Source organism: Dermacentor silvarum, chromosome 7 (assembly GCF_013339745.2).
Source record: "Dermacentor silvarum isolate Dsil-2018 chromosome 7, BIME_Dsil_1.4, whole genome shotgun sequence".
Classification (NCBI taxonomy): domain Eukaryota; kingdom Metazoa; phylum Arthropoda; class Arachnida; order Ixodida; family Ixodidae; genus Dermacentor; species Dermacentor silvarum.
In genome coordinates this window covers 31201735-31228726 of record NC_051160.1, presented here as the reverse complement: position 1 = coordinate 31228726, position 26992 = coordinate 31201735, and the positions used below count along the sequence as shown (strand labels likewise).

General features: G+C 49.8%; 1 protein-coding gene and 1 long non-coding RNA gene across 2 annotated transcripts in view; one reads left to right on the top strand and one right to left on the bottom strand.

Moving 5' to 3' along the window:
- Positions 1-26408, top strand: part of LOC119457867 (titin-like) — a 70351-nt gene extending 43943 nt beyond the window's left edge. Inside the window, exons 12-22 of the mRNA XM_049670502.1 lie at positions 2058-2878; positions 5776-5994; positions 7051-7383; positions 14481-16149; positions 16414-16772; positions 17037-18892; positions 19728-19928; positions 21086-21222; positions 24301-24567; positions 25348-25494; positions 26269-26408. Coding sequence (XP_049526459.1) covers positions 2058-2878; positions 5776-5994; positions 7051-7383; positions 14481-16149; positions 16414-16772; positions 17037-18892; positions 19728-19928; positions 21086-21220 — 5593 coding nt within the window. The 3' untranslated portion in view covers positions 21221-21222; positions 24301-24567; positions 25348-25494; positions 26269-26408. The remainder of the gene's footprint in view (positions 1-2057; positions 2879-5775; positions 5995-7050; positions 7384-14480; positions 16150-16413; positions 16773-17036; positions 18893-19727; positions 19929-21085; positions 21223-24300; positions 24568-25347; positions 25495-26268) is intronic.
- LOC125946672 (uncharacterized) lies at positions 6472-13857 on the bottom strand. Its single transcript, XR_007467761.1, has 4 exons — positions 13758-13857; positions 12873-12965; positions 9151-9195; positions 6472-6522 (listed from the first exon to the last, which is right to left on the bottom strand). It is a non-coding gene; the product is annotated as an uncharacterized LOC125946672 (long non-coding RNA).
- Positions 26409-26992: the final 584 nt, after the last annotated feature.

Sequence of the window (26992 nt, the reverse complement as noted above, 5' to 3'; positions counted from 1 at the left end):
GAACCTGGCAAGAAAAAGAAGGGCAAGCCAAAGAAGCCATCAGATGAGCCACATGACCAGAAAGAACCTGAGACTGTCATCATCACTGAAGTGACTCGCATCATGCAAGAAGGCAAGAACAAGCCAGAGTTCCCTGGGGAACCTGATGCCAAAATGCAAGAGCCGACCAAGCTCCCAGGCAGAGAAGGCATTCCTGGAAAAGAACCCAGTCCAACTATCTTTGGCTGGAAAGAGACAACTGAGAAGCCAGAAGCTGATGACAAGGGGCCTGGCAAAAAAAACAAGGACAAGCCAAAGAAGCCATCCGATGAGCCACATGACCAAAAAGAACCTGAAACGGTCATCATCACTGGAGTGACTCGCATCATCGAGGCAGGCAAAAAGTTCCTAGGGTTCCCAGGAGAGCCTGGAGCTGACACTCAAAAGCCAGCCAAGCTTCCAAGCAGACAGGGCACACCTGGAAAGGAGCCCACATCGACTATCATTGGCTTGAAGGAGGCACCTGAGAAGCCAGAAGCTGATGACAAGGACCCTGACAAGAAAAAGAAGGGCAAGCCAAAGAAGCCATCAGATGAGCCACATGACCAGAAAGAACCCGAGACAGTCATCATCACTGAAGTGACTCGCATCATCCAGGAAGACAAGAAGGAGCCAGTGTTCCCTGGTGAACCTGGTGCCGAAACGCAAGAGCCGACCAAGCTCCCTGGCAGAGAAAGCACTCCTGGAAAAGAACCTAGTCCAACTATCTTTGGCTGGAAGGAGGCACCTGAGAAGCCTGAAGTTGACGACAAGGAGGCTGGCAAGAAAAAGAAGCGCAAGCCCAAGAAGCCATCTGATGAGCCTCATGACCAGGAAGAACCTGAAACTGTGATCATCACTGATGTGACGCGCATCATCAAGGAAGGCGAGAAGTTGCTAGGGTTCCCTGGCGAGCCTGGAGCTGACACACAAGAGCCAGCAAAGCTTCCAAGCAGAGAGGGCACACCTGGAAAGGAGCTCAGTCCGACTATCTTTGGCTTGAAGGAGACACCTGAGAAGCCAGAAGCTGATGACAAGGAGCCTGGCAAGAAAAAGAAGGGCAAGCCAAAGAAGCCATCAATTGAGCCACATGACGAGAAAGAACCCGAGACAGTCATCATCACTGAAGTGACTCGCATCAACAAGGAAGGCGAGAAGTTGCTAGGGTTCCCTGGCGAGCCTGGAGATGACACACAAGAGCCAGCAAAGCTTCCATGCAGAGAGGGCACACCTGGAAAGGAGCTCAGTCCGACCATCTTTGGCTTGAAGGAGACACCTGAGAAGCCAGAAGCTGATGACAAGGAGCCTGGCAAGAAAAAGAAGGGCAAGCCAAAGAAGCCATCAGATGAGCCACATGACCAGAAAGAACCCGAGACAGTCATCATCACTGAAGTGACTCGCATCATGCAAGAAGGCAAGAACAAGCCAGAGTTCCCTGGAGAACCTGATGCCAAAATGCAAGAGCCGACCAAGCTACCATTCAGAGAAGGCACTCCTGGAAAAGAACCCAGTCCAACTATCTTTGGCTGGAAGGAGACACCTGAGAAGCCAGAAGCTGATGACAAGGAGCCTGGCAAGAAAAAGAAGCGCAAGCCCAAGAAGCCATCCGATGAGCCTCATGACCAGGAAGAACCTGAAACTGTGATCATCACTGAAGTGACTCGCATCATCAAGGAAGGCGAGAAGTTGCTAGGGTTCCCTGGTGAGCCTGGAGCTGACACACAAGAGCCAGCAAAGCTTCCAAGCAGAGAAGGCACACCTGGAAAGGAGCTCAGTCCGACTATCTTTGGCTTGAAGGAGACACCTGAGAAGCCAGAAGCTGATGACAAGGAGCCTGGCAAGAAAAAGAAGGGCAAGCCAAAGAAGCCATCAGTTGAGCCACATGACGAGAAAGAACCCGAAACAGTCATCATCACTGAAGTGACTCGCATCATCAAGGAAGGCGAGGAGTTGCTAGGGTTCCCTGGCGAGCCTGGAGCTGACATACAAGAGCCAGCAAAGCTTCCAAGCAGAGAAGGCACACCTGGAAAGGAGCTCAGTCCGACTATCTTTGGCTTGAAGGAGACACCTGAGAAGCCAGAAGCTGATGACAAGGAGCCTGGCAAGAAAAAGAAGGGCAAGCCAAAGAAGCCATCAGTTGAGCCACATGACGAGAAAGAACCCGAGACAGTCATCATCACTGAAGTGACTCGCATCATCAAGGAAGGCGAGGAGTTGCTAGGGTTCCCTGGTGAGCCTGGAGCTGACACACAAGAGCCAGCAAAGCTTCCAAGCAGAGAGGGCACACCTGGAAAGGAGCTCAGTCCGACCATCTTTGGCTTGAAGGAGACACCTGAGAAGCCAGAAGCTGATGACAAGGAGCCTGGCAAGAAAAAGAAGGGCAAGCCAAAGAAGCCATCAGATGAGCCACATGACCAGAAACAACCTGAAACTGTGATCATCACTGAAGTGACTCGCATCATCAAGGAAGGCGAGAAGTTGCTAGGGTTCCCTGGCGAGCCTGGAGCTGACACACAAGAGCCAGCAAAGCTTCCAAGCAGAGAGGGCACACCTGGAAAGGAGCTCAGTCCGACTATCTTTGGCTTGAAGGAGACACCTGAGAAACCTGAAGCTGACGACAAGGAGCCTGGCAAGAAAAAGAAGGGCAAGCCAAAAAAGCCATCAGAAGAGCCGCATGACCAGACGGAAGCTGAAAAGGTCATCATCACCGAAGTGACTCGCATCATCAAGGAAAGCAAGAAGGAGCCAGAGTTCCCTGGAGAACCTGGCGCTGAAACGCAAGAGCCCACCAAGCTTCCAAGCAGAGAGGGCACACCTGGAAAGGAGCCCACATCGACTATCTTTGGCTGGAAGGAGACACCTGAGAAGCCAGAAGCTGATGACAAGGAACCTGGCAAGAAAAAGAAGCGCAAGCCCAAGAAGCCATCCGATGAGCCTCATGACCAGGAAGAACCTGAAACTGTGATCATCACTGAAGTGACTCGCATCATCAAGGAAGGCGAGAAGTTGCTAGGGTTCCCTGGCGAGCGTGGAGCTGACACACAAGAGCCAGCAAAGCTTCCAAGCAGAGAAGGCACACCTGGAAAGGAGCTCAGTCCGACTATCTTTGGCTTGAAGGAGACACCTGAGAAGCCAGAAGCTGATGACAAGGAGCCTGGCAAGAAAAAGAAGGGCAAGCCAAAGAAGCCATCAGTTGAGCCACATGACGAGAAAGAACCCGAGACAGTCATCATCACTGAAGTGACTCGCATCATCAAGGAAGGCGAGGAGTTGCTAGGGTTCCCTGGCGAGCCTGGAGCTGACACACAAGAGCCAGCAAAGCTTCCAAGCAGAGAAGGCACACCTGGAAAGGAGCTCAGTCCGACTATCTTTGGCTTGAAGGAGACACCTGAGAAGCCAGAAGCTGATGACAAGGAGCCTGGCAAGAAAAAAAAGGGCAAGCCAAAGAAGCCATCAGTTGAGCCACATGACGAGAAAAAACCCGAGACAGTCATCATCACTGAAGTGACTCGCATCATCAAGGAAGGCGAGGAGTTGCTAGGGTTCCCTGGCGAGCCTGGAGCTGACACACAAGAGCCAGCAAAGCTTCCAAGCAGAGAGGGCACACCTGGAAAGGAGCTCAGTCCGACCATCTTTGGCTTGAAGGAGACACCTGAGAAGCCAGAAGCTGATGACAAGGAGCCTGGCAAGAAAAAGAAGGGCAAGCCAAAGAAGACATCAGATGAGCCACATGACCAGAAAGAACCCGAGACAGTCATCATCACTGAAGTGACTCGCATCATGCAAGAAGGCAAGAACAAGCCAGAGTTCCCTGGAGAACCTGATGCCAAAATGCAAGAGCCGACCAAGCTACCATTCAGAGAAGGCACTCCTGGAAAAGAACCCAGTCCAACTATCTTTGGCTGGAAGGAGACACCTGAGAAGCCAGAAACTGATGACAAGGAGCCTGGCAAGAAAAAGAAGCGCAAGCCCAAGAAGCCATCCGATGAGCCTCATGACCAGGAAGAACCTGAAACGGTCATCATCACTGAAGTGACTCGCATAATCAAGGAAGGCGAGAAGTTGCTAGGGTTCCCTGACGAGCCTGGAGCTGGCACACAAGAGCCAGCAAAGCTTCCAAGTAGAGAGGGCACACCTGGAAAGGAGCTCAGTCCAACGATCTTTGGCTGGAAGGAGACACCTGAGATGTCAGAAGCTGATGACAAGGATCCTAGCAAGAAAAAGAAGGGCAAGCCAAAGAAGGCATCCGATGAGCCACATGACCAGAAAGAACCTGAAACGGTCATCATCACTGGAGTGACTTGCATCATCGACGCAGGCAACAAGTTGCTAGGGTTCCCAGGAGAGCCTGGAGCTGACACTCAAGAGCCAGCCAAGCTTCCAGGGCAGAGAGGGCACACCTGGAAAGGAGCCCACATCGACTATCATTGGCTTGAAGGAGACACCTGAGAAGCCAGAAGCTGATGACAAGGAGCCTGGCAAGAAAAAGAAGGGCAAGCCAAAGAAGCCATCAGATGAGCCACATGACCAGAAAGAACCCGAGACAGTCATCATCACTGAAGTGACTCACATCATCCAGGAAGGCAAGAAGGAGCCAGTGTTCCTGGTGAACCTGGTGCCGAAACGCAAGAGCCGACCAAGCTCCCAGGCAGAGAAGGCACTCCTGGAAAGAACCCAGTCCAGCTATCTTTGGCTGGAAGGAGACACCTGAGAAGCCTGAAGTTGACGACAAGGAGCCTGGCAAGAAAAAGAAGCGTAAGCCAAAGAAGCCATCAGATCAGCCACATGACCAGAAAGAGCCCGAGACAGTCATCGTCACTGAAGTGACTCGCATCATCCAGGAAGGCAAGAAGGAGCCAGTGTTCCCTGGTGAACCTGGTGCCGAAACGCAAGGGCTGACCAAGCTCCCAGGCAGAGAAGGCACTCCTGGAAAAGAACCCAGTCCAACTATCTTTGGCTGGAAGGAGACACCTGAGAAGCCAGAAGCTGATGACAAGGAGCCTGGCAAGAAAAACAAGGACAAGCCAAAGAAGCCATCCGATGAGCCACATGACCAGAAAGAACCTGAAACGGTCATCATCACTGAAGTGACTCGCATCATCAAGGAAAGCGAGAAGTTGCTAGGGTTCCCTGGCGAGCCTGGAGCTGACACACAAGAGCCAGCAAAGCTTCCAAGCAGAGAGGGCACACCTGGAAAGGAGCTCCGTCCGACTATCTTTGGCTGGAAGGAGACACCTGAGAAGCCTGAAGCTGATGACAAGGAGCCTGGCAAGAAAAAGAAGGGCAAGCCAAAGAAGCCATCAGATGAGCCACATGACCACAAAGAACTCGAGACAGTCATCATCACTGAAGTGACTCGCATCATGCAAGAAGATGAGAACAAGCCAGAGTTGCCTGGAGAACCTGATGCCAAAATGCAAGAGCCGACCAAGCTCAGAGAAGGCACTCCTGGAAAAGAACCCAGTCCAACTATCTTTGGCTTCAAGGACACACCTGAGAAGCCAGAAGCTGATGACAAGGAGCCTGGCGAGAAAAAGAAGCGCAAGCCCAAGAAGCCATCCGATGAGCCTCACGATCAGGAAGAACCTGAAACTGTGATTACCACTGAAGTGACTCCTATCATCAAGGAAGGCGAGAAGTTGCTAGGGTTCCATGGCGAGCCTGGAGCTGACACACAAGAGCCAGCAAAGCTTCCAAGCAGAGAGGGCACACCTGGAAAGGAGCTCAATCCGACTATCTTTGGCTTGAAGGAGACACCTGAGAAGCCAGAAGCTGATGACAAGGAGCCTGGCAAGAAAAAGAAGGGCAAGCCAAGGAAGCCATCCGATGAGCCACATGACCAGCAAGAACCTGAAACGGTCAACATCACTGGAGTTACTCGCATCATCGAGGCAGGCAAAAAGTTGCTAGGGTTCCCAGGAGAGCCTGGAGCTGACACTCAAGAGCCAGCCAAGCTTCTGAGCAGAGAGGGCACACCTGGAAAGGAGCCAACATCGACTATCATTGGCTGGAAGGAGACACCTGAGAAGCCAGAAGCTGATGACAAAGAGCCTGGCAAGAAAAAGAAGGGCAAGCCAATGAAGCCATCCGATGAGCAACATGACCAGAAAGAACCCGAGACAGTCATCATCACTGAAGTGACTCGCATCATACAGGAAGGCAAGAAGGAGCCAGTGTTCCCTGGAGAACCTGGTGCCGAAACGCAAGCGCCGACCAAGCTCGCAGGCAGAGAAGGCACTCCTGGAAAAGAACCCAGTCCAACTATCTTTGGCTGGAAGGAGACACCTGAGAAGCCAGAAGCTGACGATAAGGAGCCTGGCAAGAAAAAGAAGGGCAAGCCAAAGAAGCCATCAGATGAGCCACATGACCAGAAAGCACCTGAAACGGGCATCATCACTGGAGTGACTCGCATCATTGAGGCAGGCAAAACGTTGCTAGGGTTCCCAGGAGAGCCTGGAGCTGAGACTCAAGAGCCAGCCAAGCTTCCAAGCAGAGAGGGCATACCTGGAAAGGAGCCCACATCGACTATCATTGGCTGGAAGGAGGCACCTGAGAAGCCAGAAGCTGATGACAAGGAGCCTGGCAAGAAAAAGAAGAGCAAGCCAAGGAAGCCATCAGATGAGCCGCATGACCAGAGAGAACCTGAAACGGTCATCATCACTGAAGTGACTCACATCATCCAGGAAGGTGAAAATGAGCCAGAGTTCCCTGGAGAACCTGGTGCCGGAACTCAAGAGCCTACCAAGATTCTAAGCAGAGAGGGCACACCTGAAAAGAAGCCCACATCGACTATCTTTGCCTGGAAAGAGACACCTGAGACGCCAGAGGATGATGACAAGGAGCCTGGCAAGAAAAAGAAGGGCAAGCCAAGGAAGCCATCAGATGAGCCACATGACCAGAAAGAACCTGAAACGGTCATCATCACTGGAGTGACTCGCATCATTAAGGAAGGCGAGCAGTTGCTAGGGTTCCCTAGCAAGCCTGGAGCTGACACACAAGAGCCAGCAAAGCTTCCAAGCAGAGAGGGCACACCTAGAAAGGAGCTCAGTCCGACTATCTTTGGCTGGAAGGAGACTCCTGAGAAGCCAGAAGCTAATGACAAGGAGCCTGGCAAGAAAGTCAAGCCAGAGAAGCCATCAGATGAGCCACATGACCAAAAAGAACCCGAGGCAGTCATCATCACTGAAGTGACTCGCATCATCCAGGAAGGCGAGAAGGAGCCAGAGTTCCCTGGAGAACCTCGTACCGAAACACAAGAGCCCACCAAGCTTCCAAGCAGAGAGGGCACACCTGGAAAGGAGCTCAGTCCAACTATCTTTGACTGGAAGGAGACACCTGAGAAGCCTGAAGCTGACGACAAGGAGCCTGGCAAGAAAAAGAAGGGCAAGCCCAAGAAGCCATCTGATGAGCCTCTCGACCAGGAAGAACCTGAAACTGTGATAATCACTCAAGTGACTCGCATCGTCAAGGAAGGCGAGAAGTTGCTAGGGTTCCCTGGTGAGCCTGGAGCTGACACACAAGAGCCAGCAAAGCTTCCAAGCAGAGAGGGCACACCTGGAAAGGAGCCCACATCGACTATCATTGGTGGGAAGGAGACACCTGAGAAGCCAGAAGCTGATGACAAGGAGCCTGGCAAGAAAAAGAAGGGCAAGCCAAAGAAGCCATCACATGAGCCACATGACCAGAAAGAACCTGAAACGGTCATCATCACTGAAGTGACTTGCATCATCAAGGAAGGCGAGAAGTTGCTAGAGTTCCCTGGCGAGCCTGGAGCTGACACTCAAGAGCCAGCCAAGCTTCCAAGCAGAGAGGGCACACCTAGAAAGGAGCTCAGTCCAACTATCTTTGGCTGGAATGAGACTCCTGAGAAGCCAGACGCTAATGACAAGGAGCCTGGCAAGAAGGGCAAGCCAGAGAAGCCATCAGATGAGCCACATGACCAGAAAGAACCCGAGACAGTCATCATCACTGAAGTGACTCGCATCATCCAGGAAGGCGAGAAGGAGCCAGAGTTCCCTGGCGAGCCTGGAGCTGACAAACAAGAGCCAGCAAAGCTTCCAAGCAGAGAAGGCACACCTGGAAAGGAGCTCAGTCCGACTATCTTTGGCTTGAAGGAGACACCTGAGAAGCCAGAAGCTGATGACAAGGCGCCTGGCAAGAAAAAAAAGGGCAAGCCAAAGAAGCCATCAGTTGAGCCACATGACGAGAAAGAACCCGAGACAGTCATCATCACTGAAGTGACTCGCATCATCAAGGAAGGCGAGGAGTTGCTAGGGTTCCCTGGCGAGCCTGGAGCTGACACACAAGAGCCAGCAAAGCTTCCAAGCAGAGAGGGCACACCTGGAAAGGAGCTCAGTCCGACCATCTTTGGCTTGAAGGAGACACCTGAGAAGCCAGAAGCTGATGACAAGGAGCCTGGCAAGAAAAAGAAGGGCAAGCCAAAGAAGACATCAGATGAGCCACATGACCAGAAAGAACCCGAGACAGTCATCATCACTGAAGTGACTCGCATCATGCAAGAAGGCAAGAACAAGCCAGAGTTCCCTGGAGAACCTGATGCCAAAATGCAAGAGCCGACCAAGCTACCATTCAGAGAAGGCACTCCTGGAAAAGAACCCAGTCCAACTATCTTTGGCTGGAAGGAGACACCTGAGAAGCCAGAAACTGATGACAAGGAGCCTGGCAAGAAAAAGAAGCGCAAGCCCAAGAAGCCATCCGATGAGCCTCATGACCAGGAAGAACCTGAAACGGTCATCATCACTGAAGTGACTCGCATAATCAAGGAAGGCGAGAAGTTGCTAGGGTTCCCTGACGAGCCTGGAGCTGGCACACAAGAGCCAGCAAAGCTTCCAAGTAGAGAGGGCACACCTGGAAAGGAGCTCAGTCCAACGATCTTTGGCTGGAAGGAGACACCTGAGATGTCAGAAGCTGATGACAAGGATCCTAGCAAGAAAAAGAAGGGCAAGCCAAAGAAGGCATCCGATGAGCCACATGACCAGAAAGAACCTGAAACGGTCATCATCACTGGAGTGACTTGCATCATCGACGCAGGCAACAAGTTGCTAGGTTTCCCAGGAGAGCCTGGAGCTGACACTCAAGAGCCAGCCAAGCTTCCGGGCAGAGAGGGCACACCTGGAAAGGAGCCCACATCGACTATCATTGGCTTGAAGGAGACACCTGAGAAGCCAGAAGCTGATGACAAGGAGCCTGGCAAGAAAAAGAAGGGCAAGCCAAAGAAGCCATCAGATGAGCCACATGACCAGAAAGAACCCGAGACAGTCATCATCACTGAAGTGACTCACATCATCCAGGAAGGCAAGAAGGAGCCAGTGTTCCCTGGTGAACCTGGTGCCGAAACGCAAGAGCCGACCAAGCTCCCAGGCAGAGAAGGCACTCCTGGAAAAGAACCCAGTCCAGCTATGTTTGGCTGGAAGGAGACACCTGAGAAGCCTGAAGTTGACGACAAGGAGCCTGGCAAGAAAAAGAAGCGTAAGCCAAAGAAGCCATCAGATCAGCCACATGACCAGAAAGAACCCGAGACAGTCATCGTCACTGAAGTGACTCGCATCATCCAGGAAGGCAAGAAGGAGCCAGTGTTCCCTGGTGAACCTGGTGCCGAAACGCAAGGGCTGACCAAGCTCCCAGGCAGAGAAGGCACTCCTGGAAAAGAACCCAGTCCAACTATCTTTGGCTGGAAGGAGACACCTGAGAAGCCAGAAGCTGATGACAAGGAGCCTGGCAAGAAAAACAAGGACAAGCCAAAGAAGCCATCCGATGAGCCAGATGACCAGAAAGAACCTGAAACGGTCATCATCACTGAAGTGACTCGCATCATCAAGGAAAGCGAGAAGTTGCTAGGGTTCCCTGGCGAGCCTGGAGCTGACACACAAGAGCCAGCAAAGCTTCCAAGCAGAGAGGGCACACCTGGAAAGGAGCTCCGTCCGACTATCTTTGGCTGGAAGGAGACACCTGAGAAGCCTGAAGCTGATGACAAGGAGCCTGGCAAGAAAAAGAAGGGCAAGCCAAAGAAGCCATCAGATGAGCCACATGACCACAAAGAACTCGAGACAGTCATCATCACTGAAGTGACTCGCATCATGCAAGAAGATGAGAACAAGCCAGAGTTGCCTGGAGAACCTGATGCCAAAATGCAAGAGCCGAGCAAGCTCAGAGAAGGCACTCCTGGAAAAGAACCCAGTCCAACTATCTTTGGCTTCAAGGACACACCTGAGAAGCCAGAAGCTGATGACAAGGAGCCTGGCGAGAAAAAGAAGCGCAAGCCCAAGAAGCCATCCGATGAGCCTCACGATCAGGAAGAACCTGAAACTGTGATTACCACTGAAGTGACTCCTATCATCAAGGAAGGCGAGAAGTTGCTAGGGTTCCATGGCGAGCCTGGAGCTGACACACAAGAGCCAGCAAAGCTTCCAAGCAGAGAGGGCACACCTGGAAAGGAGCTCAATCCGACTATCTTTGGCTTGAAGGAGACACCTGAGAAGCCAGAAGCTGATGACAAGGAGCCTGGCAAGAAAAAGAAGGGCAAGCCAAGGAAGCCATCCGATGAGCCACATGACCAGCAAGAACCTGAAACGGTCAACATCACTGGAGTTACTCGCATCATCGAGGCAGGCAAAAAGTTGCTAGGGTTCCCAGGAGAGCCTGGAGCTGACACTCAAGAGCCAGCCAAGCTTCTGAGCAGAGAGGGCACACCTGGAAAAGAGCCAACATCGACTATCATTGGCTGGAAGGAGACACCTGAGAAGCCAGAAGCTGATGACAAAGAGCCTGGCAAGAAAAAGAAGGGCAAGCCAATGAAGCCATCCGATGAGCAACATGACCAGAAAGAACCCGAGACAGTCATCATCACTGAAGTGACTCGCATCATACAGGAAGGCAAGAAGGAGCCAGTGTTCCCTGGAGAACCTGGTGCCGAAACGCAAGCGCCGACCAAGCTCGCAGGCAGAGAAGGCACTCCTGGAAAAGAACCCAGTCCAACTATCTTTGGCTGGAAGGAGACACCTGAGAAGCCAGAAGCTGACGATAAGGAGCCTGGCAAGAAAAAGAAGGGCAAGCCAAAGAAGCCATCAGATGAGCCACATGACCAGAAAGCACCTGAAACGGGCATCATCACTGGAGTGACTCGCATCATTGAGGCAGGCAAAACGTTGCTAGGGTTCCCAGGAGAGCCTGGAGCTGAGACTCAAGAGCCAGCCAAGCTTCCAAGCAGAGAGGGCATACCTGGAAAGGAGCCCACATCGACTATCATTGGCTGGAAGGAGGCACCTGAGAAGCCAGAAGCTGATGACAAGGAGCCTGGCAAGAAAAAGAAGAGCAAGCCAAGGAAGCCATCAGATGAGCCGCATGACCAGAGAGAACCTGAAACGGTCATCATCACTAAGTGACTCACATCATCCAGGAAGGTGAAAATGAGCCAGAGTTCCCTGGAGAACCTGGTGCCGGAACTCAAGAGCCTGCCAAGATTCTAAGCAGAGAGGGCACACCTGGAAAGAAGCCCACATCGACTATCTTTGCCTGGAAAGAGACACCTGAGACGCCAGAGGATGATGACAAGGAGCCTGGCAAGAAAAAGAAGGGCAAGCCAAGGAAGCCATCAGATGAGCCACATGACCAGAAAGAACCTGAAACGGTCATCATCACTGGAGTGACTCGCATCATTAAGGAAGGCGAGCAGTTGCTAGGGTTCCCTAGCGAGCCTGGAGCTGACACACAAGAGCCAGCAAAGCTTCCAAGCAGAGAGGGCACACCTAGAAAGGAGCTCAGTCCGACTATCTTTGGCTGGAAGGAGACTCCTGAGAAGCCAGAAGCTAATGACAAGGAGCCTGGCAAGAAAGTCAAGCCAGAGAAGCCATCAGATGAGCCACATGACCAAAAAGAACCCGAGGCAGTCATCATCACTGAAGTGACTCGCATCATCCAGGAAGGCGAAAAGGAGCCAGAGTTCCCTGGAGAACCTCGTACCGAAACACAAGAGCCCACCAAGCTTCCAAGCAGAGAGGGCACACCTGGAAAGGAGCTCAGTCCAACTATCTTTGACTGGAAGGAGACACCTGAGAAGCCTGAAGCTGACGACAAGGAGCCTGGCAAGAAAAAGAAGGGCAAGCCCAAGAAGCCATCTGATGAGCCTCTCGACCAGGAAGAACCTGAAACTGTGATAATCACTCAAGTGACTCGCATCGTCAAGGAAGGCGAGAAGTTGCTAGGGTTCCCTGGTGAGCCTGGAGCTGACACACAAGAGCCAGCAAAGCTTCCAAGCAGAGAGGGCACACCTGGAAAGGAGCCCACATCGACTATCATTGGTGGGAAGGAGACACCTGAGAAGCCAGAAGCTGATGACAAGGAGCCTGGCAAGAAAAAGAAGGGCAAGCCAAAGAAGCCATCACATGAGCCACATGACCAGAAAGAACCTGAAACGGTCATCATCACTGAAGTGACTCGCATCATCAAGGAAGGCGAGAAGTTGCTAGAGTTCCCTGGCGAGCCTGGAGCTGACACTCAAGAGCCAGCCAAGCTTCCAAGCAGAGAGGGCACACCTAGGAAGGAGCTCAGTCCAACTATCTTTGGCTGGAATGAGACTCCTGAGAAGCCAGACGCTAATGACAAGGAGCCTGGCAAGAAGGGCAAGCCAGAGAAGCCATCAGATGAGCCACATGACCAGAAAGAACCCGAGACAGTCATCATCACTGAAGTGACTCGCATCATCCAGGAAGGCGAGAAGGAGCCAGAGTTCCCTGGAGAACCTGGTGCCGAAACGCAAGCGCCGACCAAGCTCGCAGGCAGAGAAGGCACTCCTGGAAAAGAACCCAGTCCAACTATCTTTGGCTGGAAGGAGACACCTGAGAAGCCAGAAGCTGACGATAAGGAGCCTGGCAAGAAAAAGAAGGGCAAGCCAAAGAAGCCATCAGATGAGCCACATGACCAGAAAGAACCTGAAACGGGCATCATCACTGGAGTGACTCGCATCATTGAGGCAGGCAAAACGTTGCTAGGGTTCCCAGGAGAGCCTGGAGCTGAGACTCAAGAGCCAGCCAAGCTTCCAAGCAGAGAGGGCACACCTGGAAAGGAGCCCACATCAACTATCTTTGACTGGAAGGAGACACCTGAGAAGCCTGAAGCTGACGACAAGGAGCCTGGCAAGAAAAAGAAGGGCAAGCCCAAGAAGCCATCTGATGAGCCTCTCGACCAGGAAGAACCTGAAACTGTGATAATCACTCAAGTGACTCGCATCGTCAAGGAAGGCGAGAAGTTGCTAGGGTTCCCTGGTGAGCCTGGAGCTGACACACAAGAGCCAGCAAAGCTTCCAAGCAGAGAGGGCACACCTGGAAAGGAGCTCAATCCGACTATCTTTGGCTTGAAGGAGACACCTGAGAAGCCAGAAGCTGATGACAAGGAGCCTGGCAAGAAAAAGAAGGGCAAGCCAAAGAAGCCATCAGATGAGCCGCATGACCAGAAGGACGCTGAAAAGGTCATCATCACGGAAGTGACTCCCATCATCAAGGAAAGCGAGAAGGAGCCAGAGTTCCCTGGAGAACCTGGCGCCGAAACGCAAGAGCCTGCCAAGAATCCAAGCACAGAGGGCACACCTGGAAAGGAGCTCAGTCCGACTATTCTTGGCTGGAAGCAGACACCTGAGAAGCCAGAAGCTGATGACAAGGAGCCTGGCAAGAAAAAGACGCGCAAGCCCAAGAAGCCATCAGATGAGCCACATGACCAGAAAGAACCCGAGACAGTCATCATCACTGAAGTGACTCGCATCATGCAAGAAGGGGAGAAGTTGCTAGGGTTTCGTGGCGAGCTTGGAGCTGACACACAAGAGCCAGCAAAGCTTCCAAGCAGAGAGGGCACATCTGGAAAGGAGCTCAGTCCGACTATCTTTGGCTTGAAGGAGACACCTGAGAAGCCAGAAGCTGATGACAAGGAGCCTGGCAAGAAAAAGAAGGGCAAGCCAAAGAAGCCATCAGATGAGCCACATGACCAGAAACAACCTGAAACTGTGATCATCACTGAAGTGACTCGCATCATCAAGGAAGGCGAGAAGTTGCTAGGGTTCCCTGGCGAGCCTGGAGCTGACACACAAGAGCCAGCAAAGCTTCCAAGCAGAGAGGGCACACCTAGAAAGGAGCTCAGTCCGACTATCTTTGGCTGGAAGGAGACTCCTGAGAAGCCAGAAGCTAATGACAAGGAGCCTGGCAAGAAGGGCAAGCCAGAGAAGCCATCAGATGAGCCACATGACCAGAAAGAACCCGAGACAGTCATCATCACTGAAGTGACTCGCATCATCCAGGAAGGCGAGAAGGAGCCAGAGTTCCCTGGAAAACCTGGTGCCGAAACGCAAGAGCCCACCAAGCTTCCAAGCAGAGAGGGCACACCTGGAAAGGAGCCCACATCAACTATCTTTGGCTGGAAGGAGACATCTGAGAAGCCTGAAGCTGATGACAAGGAGCCTGGCAAGAAAAAGAAGGGCAAGCCAAGGAAGCCATCAGATGAGCCGCATGACCAGAAGGACGCTGAAACGGTCATCATCACGGAAGTGACTCCCATCATCAAGGAAAGCGACAAGGAGCCAGTGTTCCCTGGAGAACCTGGCGCCGAAATGCAAGAGCCTGCCAAGTTTCCAAGCACAGAGGGCACACCTGGAAAGGAGATCAGTCCGACTATTCTTGGCTGGAAGCAGACACCTGAGAAGCCAGAAGCTGATGACAAGGAGCCTGGCAAGAAAAAGACGCGCAAGCCGAAGAAGCCATCTGATGAGCCTCTTGACCAGGAAGAGCCTGAAACTGTGATCATCACTGAAGTGACTCGCATCATCAAGGAAGGCGAAAAGTTGCTAGGGTTCCCTGGCGAGCCTGGAGCTGACACACAAGAGCCAGCAAAGGTTCCAAGCAGAGAGGGCACACCTGGAAAGAAGCTGAGTCCGACTATCTTTGGCTGGAAGGAGACACCTGAGAAGCCCGAAGCTGATGACAAGGAGCCTGGCAAGAAAAAGAAGAGCAAGCCAAGGAAGCCATCAGATGAGCTGCATGACCAGAAAGAGCCTGAAACGGTCATCATTACTGAAGTGACTCGCATCATCAAGGAAGGCCAGAAGGAACCAGGATTCCCAGGAGAGCCTGGAGCTGAAATGCAAGAGCCCACCAAGATTCCAAGCAGAGAGGGCATACCTGGAAAGGAGCCCACATCGACTCTCTTTGGCTGGAAGGAGACTCCTGAGAAGCCAGAAGCTAATGACAACGAGCCTGGCAAGAAGGGCAAGCCAGAGAAGCCATCAGATGAGCCACATGACCAGAAAGAACCTGAAACGGTCCCCATCACTGGAGTAACTCGCATCATCGAGGCAGGCAAGAAGTTGCTAGGGTTCCCAGGAGAGCCTGGAGCTGACACTCAAGAGCCAGCCAAGCTTCCGAGCAGAGAGGGCACACCTGGAAAGGAGCCGACATCGACTATCATTGGCTGGAAGGAGACACCTGAGAAGCCAGAAGCTGATGACAAGGAGCCTGGCAAGAAAAAGAAAGGCAAGGCAATGAAGCCATCACATGAGCCACATGACCAGAAAGAACCTGAGACAGTCATCATCACTGAAGTGACTCGCATCATCCAGGAAGGCAAGAAGGAGCCAGTGTTCCCTGGAGAACCTGGAGCTGACACACAAGAGCCAGCAAAGCTTCCAAGCAGAGAGGGCACACCTGGAAAGGAGCTCAGTCCGACTATCTTTGGCTGGAAGGAGACACCTGAGAAGCCAGAAGCTGATGACAAGGAGCCTGAGAAGAAAAAGAAGAGCAAGCTAAGGAAGCCATCCGATGAGCCACATGACTTGAAAGAACCTGAAACGGTCATCATCACTGAAGTGACTCGCATCATCAAGGAAGGCGAGAGGGAGCCAGAGTTTCCTGGAGAACCTGGTGCCGAAACGCAAGAGCCCATCAAGCTTCCAAGCAGAGAGGACACACTTGGAAAGGAGGCTAGTCCGAGTATCTTTGGCTGGAAGGAGACACCTGAGAAGCCAGAAGCTGATGACAAGGAGCCTGGCAAGAAAAAGAAGGGCAAATCGAAGAAGCCATCAGATGAGCCGCATGACCAGAAAGATCCCGAAACAGTCATTACTGAAGTGACTCGTATCATCCAGGAAGGCGAGAAATTGCCAGGGTTCCCAGGAGAGACTGGAGCTGAAACGCATGAGCCAGTAAAGCTTCCAAGCAGAGAGGGCACGCCTGGAAAGGATCCCTCATTGACTATCTTTGGCTGGAAGGAGACACCTGAGAAGCCAGAAGCTGTTGACAAGGAGCCTGGGAAGAAAAAGAAGGGCAAGCCAAAGAAGCCACCAGATGAGCCACATGACCAGAAAGAACCCGAGACAGTGATCATCACTGAAGTGACTCGCATCACCCAGGAAGGCGAGAAGGAGCCAGAGTTCCCTGGAGAAATTGGTGCCGAAACGCAAGAGCCCGCCAAGATTCTAAGCAGAGAGGGCACACCTGGAAAAGAACCCAGTCTGACTATCTTTGGCTGGAGGGAGACACCTGAGAAGCCAGAAGCTGATGACAAGGAGCCTGGCAAGAAAAAGAAGGGCATGCCAAAGAAGCCATCTGATGAGCCACATGACTTGAAAGAACCTGAAACGGTCATCATCACTGAAGTGACTCGCATCATCAAGGAAGGCAAGAAGGAGCCAGAGTTTCCTGGAGAACCTGGTGCCGAAACGCAAGAGCCTGCCAAGATTCTAGGCAGAGAGGGCACAGCTGGAAAAGAACCCAGTCTGACTTTCTTTGGCTGGAAGGAGACACCTGAGAAGCCAGAAGCTGATGACAAGGAGCCTGGCAAGAAAAAGAAGTGCATGCCAAAGAAGCCATCTGATGAGCCACATGACTTGAAAGAACCTGAAACGGTCATCATCACTGAAGTTAGTCGCATCATCAAGGAAGGCGAGAAGGAGCCAGAGTTTGCTGGAGAACCTGGAGCTGAAACACAAGAGCCCACCAAGATTCGAAGCAGAGAGGCCACACCTGGAAAGGAGCCCACATCGACTATCTTTGGCTGGAAAGAGACACCTGAGAAGCCAGAAGCTGATGACAAGGAGCCTGGAAAGAAAAAGAAGGGCAAACCAATGAAGCCATCAGATGAGCCGCATGACCAGAAAGATCCCAAAACGGTCATCACTGAAATGACTCGTATCGTCCTGGAAGGCGAGAAATTGCCAGGGTTCCCAGGAGAGGCTGGAGCTGAAACGCAAGAGCCCACCAAGATTCTAAGCAGAGAGGGCGCTCCAAGAGAGGAGTCAACTGTGATTCTTTCTGACTTGGAAAAGAGCCTCGGGGAGCCAGAGTGTAAGAAGGAGCTTGCCAGGAAAGTTAAGGCAACAGACATTCTAGATGAGGAGAGTAGCACCCAAGCAGGCATCACCACTGATGTATCTTGCATCGTCAAGGAAGGCGAAAAGGGGTTTGCAGTACCTGCAGCACCTTCAGCTTTTATAAGTGAACCCAGTAATCGTCAAAGTGAAGAAGGCACACAAGAGGAGGTTGAAGGAAAAGGAATTGATGAACGACAAAGCCAAGGCTGGTTTTCTAGCTTGGTAGCTGTCGCGAAAAGCATTACGTCTTGGGACAGCACTGATGATCAGGTTGATCCTGCTGCACGAAACATTGTTGATTCTGATCGAAGTCCTGTGCAGGTTTCACTTGAATCAGACATTCTGGATGACAAGTCAGAGCCACAGGTTAGTGTTCATCTTGACGCAACGCCGCAGTCCTTTGATGGGTTTGAGCGTGCTGTGCCTTCGGCTCCTATTGAACCCGAGACCAGTTTCCTTGAAGCATTGCGACCAGGTCAACAAGCCCCATTTGAACCCAGGTTTAGTGAAGGACTTCAATCCTTCAATAGAGATGTACCAAGCACAGCTGTGGGAGATTCCAGAATTGTTGCAGAGCAACCCCATCCATCTGACATTTCTAGCGAGCACGATGATAATATGTCAATTTATTCTACTGGAACTGACGACTCGTTTTCTGTGTTGCATAGTCATCGGCCCTACGATGAGCCAAAGGCAGCCAAGGGCCGGCAGAAGAAGCACAAACAAAGGCAAAAGGGTGAAACCTTTCTCGTGGCCTCAGCGGTGTCAAGTCATGCGGGCAGACGGTCAGCGTCTAAATCGCCATCGCCTCCATCAGAGCGTGGTGGGCCTTCCACGTATCGAGACAGTCGAAAGAAGACCGACAGTAGTCAAAGTCCTCCACCACCAGGCTTCATACCAGATGTATTGGGTAAGGCATCAGCCACTCAGTGGGTTCCAGAGGATTCTGCTTTTGGCACCTCCTTAGTTGAGCGTCGCCGTCGAGATGTTGTTGACTACACAGTTCAGACACCAGCTCCAGAAAGGTCAGCTCAAGCTAGTGCTGAGAAGGTTGATGAATTAGTCAAAGCTGATACTACCACATCTCACAGCATACCACCTCTGCCTGGACAACAGTCAAGCATGGGCCAAATGCTGTACAGTTGGATACCCAGTTTTGGGGCTGTACCACAGACAAGAGAGGCTCCCGTAGTTAAAAGGCAGTTCAACAAATTTAGCGATGACGGCAAACAGGAAGCTGCGGAGCTCCATCGTGGAGATGGCAGCGAACAGCCAGCCGAGGCGGCCACACGCTTTTCAGCTGACATCACAGAAGGAAGGCTGATAGAATCGCCAACATCATCTGGTGTGGACACTGAAGGACCTTTGCCTGAATGGCTTATCGATCCCAAATGGCCTTCACGGATGACTACCGTCATGATACTGGTCTTCCGCCAGATCTTCATAATTGAGAGGCTCTTGAGGGAAGCGTCTTCCCTCCGAGGCAACGAAAGGCATCAAAAGATACAGGTATGTTGAGAAGATTTTTCTGGATGAAAATTTGTCATGTTTAATTTGTTAGTCAAAGCTTGCGACAGTACTTGCAGTCACTACTGACTGCCTTATAACCTGTTAAGAGTATTGTCACAGACGAAATGCCTCTGCTAATAACCGAGCCATGTATTCACAGAGGTTCTTATACAGGACTGACGTCATGTGACGATCATTGTCATGCGTGTTTTCATGCCCATTGTGATCAGCAGAGGCACCTGAACACTTGTCATTGAGGAAATGCAACGCACTTGTGCAAAGTTATGGGTGAAATGGGGCCCAGATCTGTAATAGGTGACTCTTGCGTTAAACAAAAGTCCAGGCAGAGTTTCCATGCCTAACTTTTCACATCATATCACTCATGCTTCTCGTGACACATTTGGGTTAATAACTAGCTTTGCAAGTTTGATTGTTTTTTACACCAGTTTGATAAGAAATGGTGTACACAAACCCTACATGCATGATGGCCACTGCTGCTTCTCCATTTCATCACAAAGGGAAACATACATCTTCCACGTGGAAACTGCAAGCCATAGGTTTATGCATTTTGTCTGCTCATGCTTTTGTGGCTTTTTCATTGGTGTTCCGAGGAAAGTATGGCGAAGCACAGTGCAAATTTCCTTAACACATGCACAACTAGTTGCTCAATATGGCTTGCAGCTTATTGTGATTGTGTGTTGCTTAGTTCGAGCTAGGAAAATCCTTACACTGTCTCATAGCACAGGCATTGTACTTCAAAGTTGCATCCAGCAAAGAGGTCAGACACACCACAAGGTTTTCTTGGGCATGTTACTGATAACTTGACAATTTTCAGGAAGCGCAACAGCACATTGACGGCGTGTCTCAACAGCTGTATGACGAAGAGGTGTGTCAGATTTTGGAGCTCTACCATTTGGAACACCCAGAGATGGCAAGGCATTATAGGGAACTGTCAGATCAACTTCAGCAGCTCGCACGCCAGCTTGACTCAACGGAGTCACAAGCACCTCAAGCAGAATCACTAAAGCTTGGCATGGTAAGTCCTGAATTCTCTGGTGAAGCTGTTAGTGGAGCTCAATGTCTCAATTTTGGTAATGGGTCTCTTTTTGTGGGGATGAGCACAACCTTTTTTGTCCTCCGAATTCAAAATTACACGCCTTTTATCTCTTAATACTTTTTTTTACTTTTTCTTCGCTGTTACCGTCATCAAAATAGTGATTGGTCCAGCCTGCTGTGTATTGTATCACAGGCAGGGAGAGTGTAGCTTTGGTGCTTCAGACATATAAAACCACAGTATGTATGTACATACTGTACATGCTGTACAGCATATCGAAAAAACGTTAATGCAAGTCAGCCGTCGTTAGTAGTGGCTAACTGACGTTTACATTTTAGTGGTAGGCTGAATATAGTGTCAAACGGTGTCACCTACTTAAAAATGTGGAATCAAGCATTGCCAGATAATAATGAGCTAAGTACAGTAAGGAGGGTGTGCAGAGTATACAATAAAGGTACAGTAAATATTGAGACTCCCCTTAAAGTAAGTGTGAGATGAAAACAGCCTTTAATTTCTCCTGATTTTCATTTTGGTTGCGAGTGGTTCGCGGTTACAACAGGCGCAATAGCCCTTTTCATAGTGTAGCCATTCATGCCTGCCAACCCTGTGCTGGTTTTACAGTGCTTCCGCTCAGTAAGACTTTGAATGTGCAGCAGTCATCAGCATGATTACCTTTTTCTTTCTACACATCACATTGCTCTCGAGTTCTGATGTTTTAAAGCAAAACGGTGACAAATAATTCGCAAATTATTCCTATACAGTACTGAGTCGTCAAGCTGTAGGAGAAACAGCTCATTTGTATTAAGCACTAATAGCAGTGTAACTTTGGCTTGACACACATTCGTAGCAGCCTAAATTTGGCTTGATATCTGGGAGACTAACCTTTCGGTTAGAGACATCTGCATTAGGCATCATATAAGATGCATTTTTTTCCATGAAAAACAAAAAATAGAAAGAAGCGCTGAAGCTATACTGACTTGAATACTAATAAGGTGTTTTGCCTAAGAGTAAACAACCCTGTACGCCGCTCATCTATCTGTGTATGTAGTTTCTGTTTAAAACCACTCCATTAAGAGTTCTCCTTCTCCTGTTAAGCAGCATTTGGATGAAGTTATCGTTTGTTTGTTTTTTTCTTTTAGGATGAACAAAGCATGCAATTCTGGCTCGGCCTAGAATCTCTTCACGTGTGGATCAGTGATTTGCAAAGACTGCTGAGTGTCCACCTTGACGCACTCAGCAACCCCGTTGTGCTCAAGACCTGCTTCAGGAGCTGAGGGTGAGTTTTACAGTGAATGGTTCTTTAGGGTTCCGTACATGGCGCATGGGTTATTTCGCACACATGTAATGCACATGCAACCAGTATCGCTGTGATCATCATGACAAAACACCTAGCCGACCAAGTGGTATTTCACACCAAGTGTGCAAAATAACTCATGAATGCTAATCACAAGGTAGTTAGGTAGTTAGGTAGTAAACTTCATTGAGGTCCTGAAGAAGTCACCCCCCCCCCCCCCCCCCCCCCCCGTTTTTATGGAGGGAGGACACACCAAATCACCAAAAAAATCAAACAAAAAAGCAAAACACAAAATAAAAAAATCACAAAAAAAAGGAAGAACGCATCACCTGCATGAGCAACACCTTGATGTTGCTGCATAGCGCAGAAGTAGCTTTCTTGGATCACTCTGTTGCTTTTTGGTTCTATCACTTTCTGTCTGCTCAGGCGTACTGCAAGGTACGCTGGATTGTGGATTTTCACATGAAATAGACATTAAATGTAGTTGGTAGTTCGCGCTCGTCCTGTCCATGCAAGGTTCCTTGCATGGTTGCCATTTATTAGCACTGTCACTCATGTAGACTCGTCGACATGCCGTAGCTGTATCACCAATTCCTCTGTCTTCTGGATTGGCCTAGTGCGCTACTTGTGAAGGTGCACAGGATGGGAGGTCAGCAAGAGCACAGATGCGGTGCTGCCAGCGAAATTCCTTCCTCAGTTTCTTCTTTTTTTTTTTTTGTCCTTCCAGCTACTGATAAGTGCTAAAAAAATACTTTGGCAAAGGGATGCAGGAAGGCATCGTAGGCAGACGGCAGTGATAGTTAATATATTACGGCATACTTAAGCACTGCATCTATAGTTCCCCTGTGTGGTTGCACAATGCTAACTGCCATATTTACTCATAAATAGGTCCAACTTGAATGCACGTCGACCCTGTATATTTGTGATGCGGGTTCTTTTCTTTAATGATTCAGATGATTCTCTAAGGCGCTGGAGCCTCTGAGAACCCAATTGAGGACAAAGCTGTTTGTTGGAGAACACACATAACTTTTAATAAAACTAAAACGAAAAGTAACCTATAAAATAAACACCAAAAAACCATCATGGCAAAAAAAAAAAAAAAAAAAAAACACTCATGAGCTCACTCATGGTAATAATAGCACGCGAGTCCGGGCTGAGGTCGTGTGTGAGGGCGCGTGCTAGTTTGCAGAGAATGGGAAGCAGCGAAACAACAAAAGACATGGCATTCGTCTCACCAAGAGTCAGTGTATTGGACCGTTGGGCAGGCTACCAGAGCACGGCAGCTCTGGCTTGGAGAGAGAAGGCAGGCAGCTTGGCCGCACGGGCAGACGTTGGCGGCGTTCTGGCCAGGCAGCTTGGCGTGGAACTCAGGCCCGTAGCCCGACTGGTCACGTTCTGCTCACGGGCGCAGAAGTCCACCGGCCTCAGGCAGCAGTTCACGATTGGGTAGAGTGGCAACGCCGCGGCTTGGCGACACGGGCAAACAGTGGCGGCATTCTGGCCAGGCAGCTGGGCGTAGAACTCGGGCCCGTAGCCCGACTGTTCACGTTCTGCCTACGGGCGCAGAAGCTCGCCGGCCTCGGGCAGCAGTTCACAATCGAGTAGAGTGGCGACGCCCAGGGGGTTGGCAGGAGGCCCCGGTCAGGTGAAGTCCTGGAGGCTCGGGTCCGGAACCCGACGGCCCGTCTTCAACTCCCTGTCTGGTAGCCGACCTTCCCCTGGCGTCGCTTCCTGGAACTCTCCCTCTCTTCTGCCAGCACGCCTCACTTTTCTGCCGCTCTGGCCGATTTGTCTTTTGCTCATTGGCTGCTCGAAGTTTTGTGGTTTCGTCTGATTGGATGCCTTTTTCTTTTATTTTTTCTTCTTGCGCCACATGTCACGTGCTGGACGATCTTCGACGTTGTCGTCTTTCAACTAGCACAGAATTCGCCTCCGCGCGCGCATTCCTTGTCATCTGCTTCTTGTTTGTCTCCATCCACCACACCGTGTCACGCACTCCGCACACCACAATATTGAAATTCAAATATAGGTTCGACACATACCTTTTGAGACAAACAAAAAACTTTTAACATGATACACCTTTATTTACCATAAGCTCGGGTACTAAAAAGCCAGTGTGGTTAACCTCCAGATTGGCTTTACAGAGGGCGTGACAGAGGAGCTCCGTTAGCTCAGTAATTTTGTTAGTGTTGTTCACCAATGTATGTTGAGACTCTTCGGTCATGAATATAGGTCGATAGCTTAATTTTCATAACATTTTTTAGAAAACAAAAAGAAGGCAGACCTGTATTGGAATAAAGACGACTGTGTTGCACACAGTTGCACAAGATTACATAGACTTGCACTCAACTACGTAGGACTGCACAGGATTTTGGGCTAAAGGAGTTACTTGCCATGTATGACTCTGTAAGAACCAACACGAGCACAGATCTGGAATGTTCTTTTAAATGCTGGAACTTGATAGCTTCTTGTTTGCACTGCAAATATAAGAACAAATCAAAGTTGACCAGTTTATCTTTTTAACATTTTTTTTATGTGTTTTTATGAGCTCTGCAGTTTTGATCTGCTTTATGGCTGTGGCTGTTTAGTGAAAGTTATGTTGAGCTGAAAGGTGCACTAAAAATACCAAACTCTGAAACGTGTGTATGTGTGATATGTTGGCTTTGGGCAATTCTTTTTTATTCTTGTTATTAATTGTTTCTGCAAGATTTCCGCAAGCTGCATTTGCTGTTACCATTTAGGCCTCTTTTGAATGAAGCATGAATACAAATTCTTTCTCTCTTCAAATCCGCGTTAATATATCTCCGCTACCCTCTCTACCTTTTGCTCTGTAACACGCACACAATGTGCGAAAGGAATGGCCATCTTTTTATCTACACTACTGAAAGTGATGGTAGCACGCTCATGCCTTTGTGACATCACATTACACAGCTTGTTTACATTATATACAAACAGGCTTACAAGAAAATAACTGGCCTGGTTTAACACAAATTGCTCTCAAGGTGCCAGTCATCCCTTCATGCAAACCTAACCGATCTCGCGTCGCGCTTCACCATGCAGCAACTTGTGGCTGAAACTGCATCTCGGGAAGCTCAACTGGCAGACCTGGAGGCCCAGTCGCGGCTGCTGTCACCCGATGCCAACCGAGAGGCTCTGGAGAGGTTTGCCCTCCTCCAAAGCGAACTTGGCAATGTGTACAGCCTCTTGGAAGAGCGAGCCCGTGCCATTGAGGACCGTCTCCAGACGGTTGAGCGAGACAGGAAGGAACAAGAACAGTTACTGACCTCCGCCACTGAGGAAACTCTCCCAAGACGGCAGTTCATTCAGGTATTGCTTTCATTTTATTAACTGCGTGTGGTGCATCTGTCGACCATGCTTTGGTTAATGCAAGTCCACTGCGTTGTTCCACTGAACATGCTAGTTCATAAGAGCAGATATTTGGGCGAGTTGTACAGGTACAGGATGGAAATAAAGATCGCAACTTTTACACGGACTGGAGGCAAAGAAGACGCACATGAGTGCTTGTACCTGTCTTTTTCTATGGTCTGCATAAAAGTTGAGCTGTTTATTTCCATCATGCTAGTTCACACTTTTCGGAAGCTCTCCGGCAGTTCTGAACGCCAAAGAAGGTCACTTTATATAAGGAGAAGGAGCAACACGTGGATCTAGCCTTGAAACCACATGCCAGCAGTTGCTCTGCCCAGGCATCTGCGTTTTAACCTGTGTGGGTGCTAAGCAGGGCACAATGTTAAGTGTGGCATATGAGCATGTCAGATGTCCCTAACGCTAGCAAGAGAGATCAACAAGGCAACTAGACAAAGCGAAGGTAGGATGCCTTTCATTCCGCCAAGTCTACCCCGCACCCGCTAAGCAGTCCTGCTACATCAAGCGATTGGTGACAATTAGCAAGTAATCTTAAACATCACCACTCACTGAACAAACCATTGTCTTTAATAAGCACCTTATACGAAAGACCGCATTGAGGCGACAGGTTAGAAGGGTGTGGGTGAAAAAGCACAGGTGAAAATGAACCCCCAGATTCCGTGTTTTCAGTGCCCGCAACCACATTCCTTCAAATGAAAAGAGTTCTCTTGTGTTTTTCTTCAGGAACTAAACCAGTCCTTGCAAGACCACGAGTGTGCCGTGCTCAAGCTACTAAGAAGCCCGGAATCAGTGCCCCAGCAGGACACCGAGGACACTCCAACAACCGAACAAGTCCTGCAAGAAGTGCACCGTGCAAGCCAGCCCTCCACAGTAAGCAGATTTTTCACTACAAGCAGTTTGTCGTGGCACTTGAGTGAGCCATCACAACAAACATGAAAGGATAATAATTTTTCTGGATTCAATGCTTCTAAGCAGAATGGCTGTCTGACAAGCTAGTCAAAGTATACGCTTGAAATGCAGGGCAAAAGTGGAAGGAAGAAAAAGTCAGAAAAGCATATTAATGCAAACCAGTGTTCCAACTTTTGCTATTGTTTAGTGCCCTCACCCTATTTATCTGTATAAACACAGTTTTGTTGAACAGAGGTCACATTTGTGCGAACTGATGTTCAGATCCTTGCCAATGTTCTTTGTCTAATAAAATTTAAGCAGGCATCGGCATTTCTCTCTGCAATTCTTCCAACTTGCTTTCTGCTTTCCCATTCCTGCATTTTGTGCTTCTGTGCTGTATTTTAGTCATGTAATGCCTTTACAGACATACTTTGCTTAAATTCTTGTTAACATCACGTGCTTTCACGTCGTAGGATGCAGTAGCTATAATGTTGCTACTTCGTACAAGAATGAAGTATGATTAACAAGATGAACAAGTGCCAGTACGGTCTCTTAAAAGAAATTTGTGTGTTCCCTTTCATATCGCTCAACAGAGTGCAGACAGTTGTTCAAGCATGTGTGTCAAAGAGTCGCTCTTCATGTTACGTTCTTGGTTGCGTTGTTGACTTACAGCAAATTTCGCAAGGAGAATAGCCATAGATAGATGCACCATTGGCTTTGGGAATAAAACTAACCTGTCTCCTGTACTCGTTTAAGGACACCGCTACACCATCCTCTTGGCTCGACGAAGCGCCATCAGACTCAAGCCCAGAGTCCTTGCACAATACGTGGACCCAGATTGTCTCCAACCTGCGGGAGTTAGAAGAAGATCCTGACATCGAACCACAGAGGTTCCGTATCATTTACCTGCGCATCATTCAGCTCATCATCATCTGGCGAAAGCGCGCAAGGAGTGCGTTGTCGGAACCTGCGGACCCTGAGCAATCAGCGGAGGTGAGATTTCTTGTATCTTGCTTTGAGAAGCCGCTACATCAGCCTTTGGGCTGATCGAATTGCAGTCTGTTTAACTGTGGCAGTCTGAACACAGACTCACAATATGTATCCCACTCAAACACTAACTGTTCATCATTCCTTCGTTTCCACTGATGAATTTCATCTCGGTAATAAGGTGTAAAAATATCTTATGTGCAAAATATCTGGTGCGTTTTAAACACCACCATAGTCACTACAACCATCATTATTTGTATGTAATGCAAAGAAATCAACTATAATTATTCTCGTAGATCAAGCGCTGGCAAAGGTCAAAAGTTCTTGTCGGGCATCTGCTCATAATATATGAATATGTTGAGGTGATCTGGAGATGTTATCACGTTCTAGGCCCCACTAACACTCTGGGGCAGACTATGTTCCAAATTGTTCAGCTATTCCAAATGTTCAGTACCTCAGTGAAAGGAACACTACACACATCCTGTGTATCGGT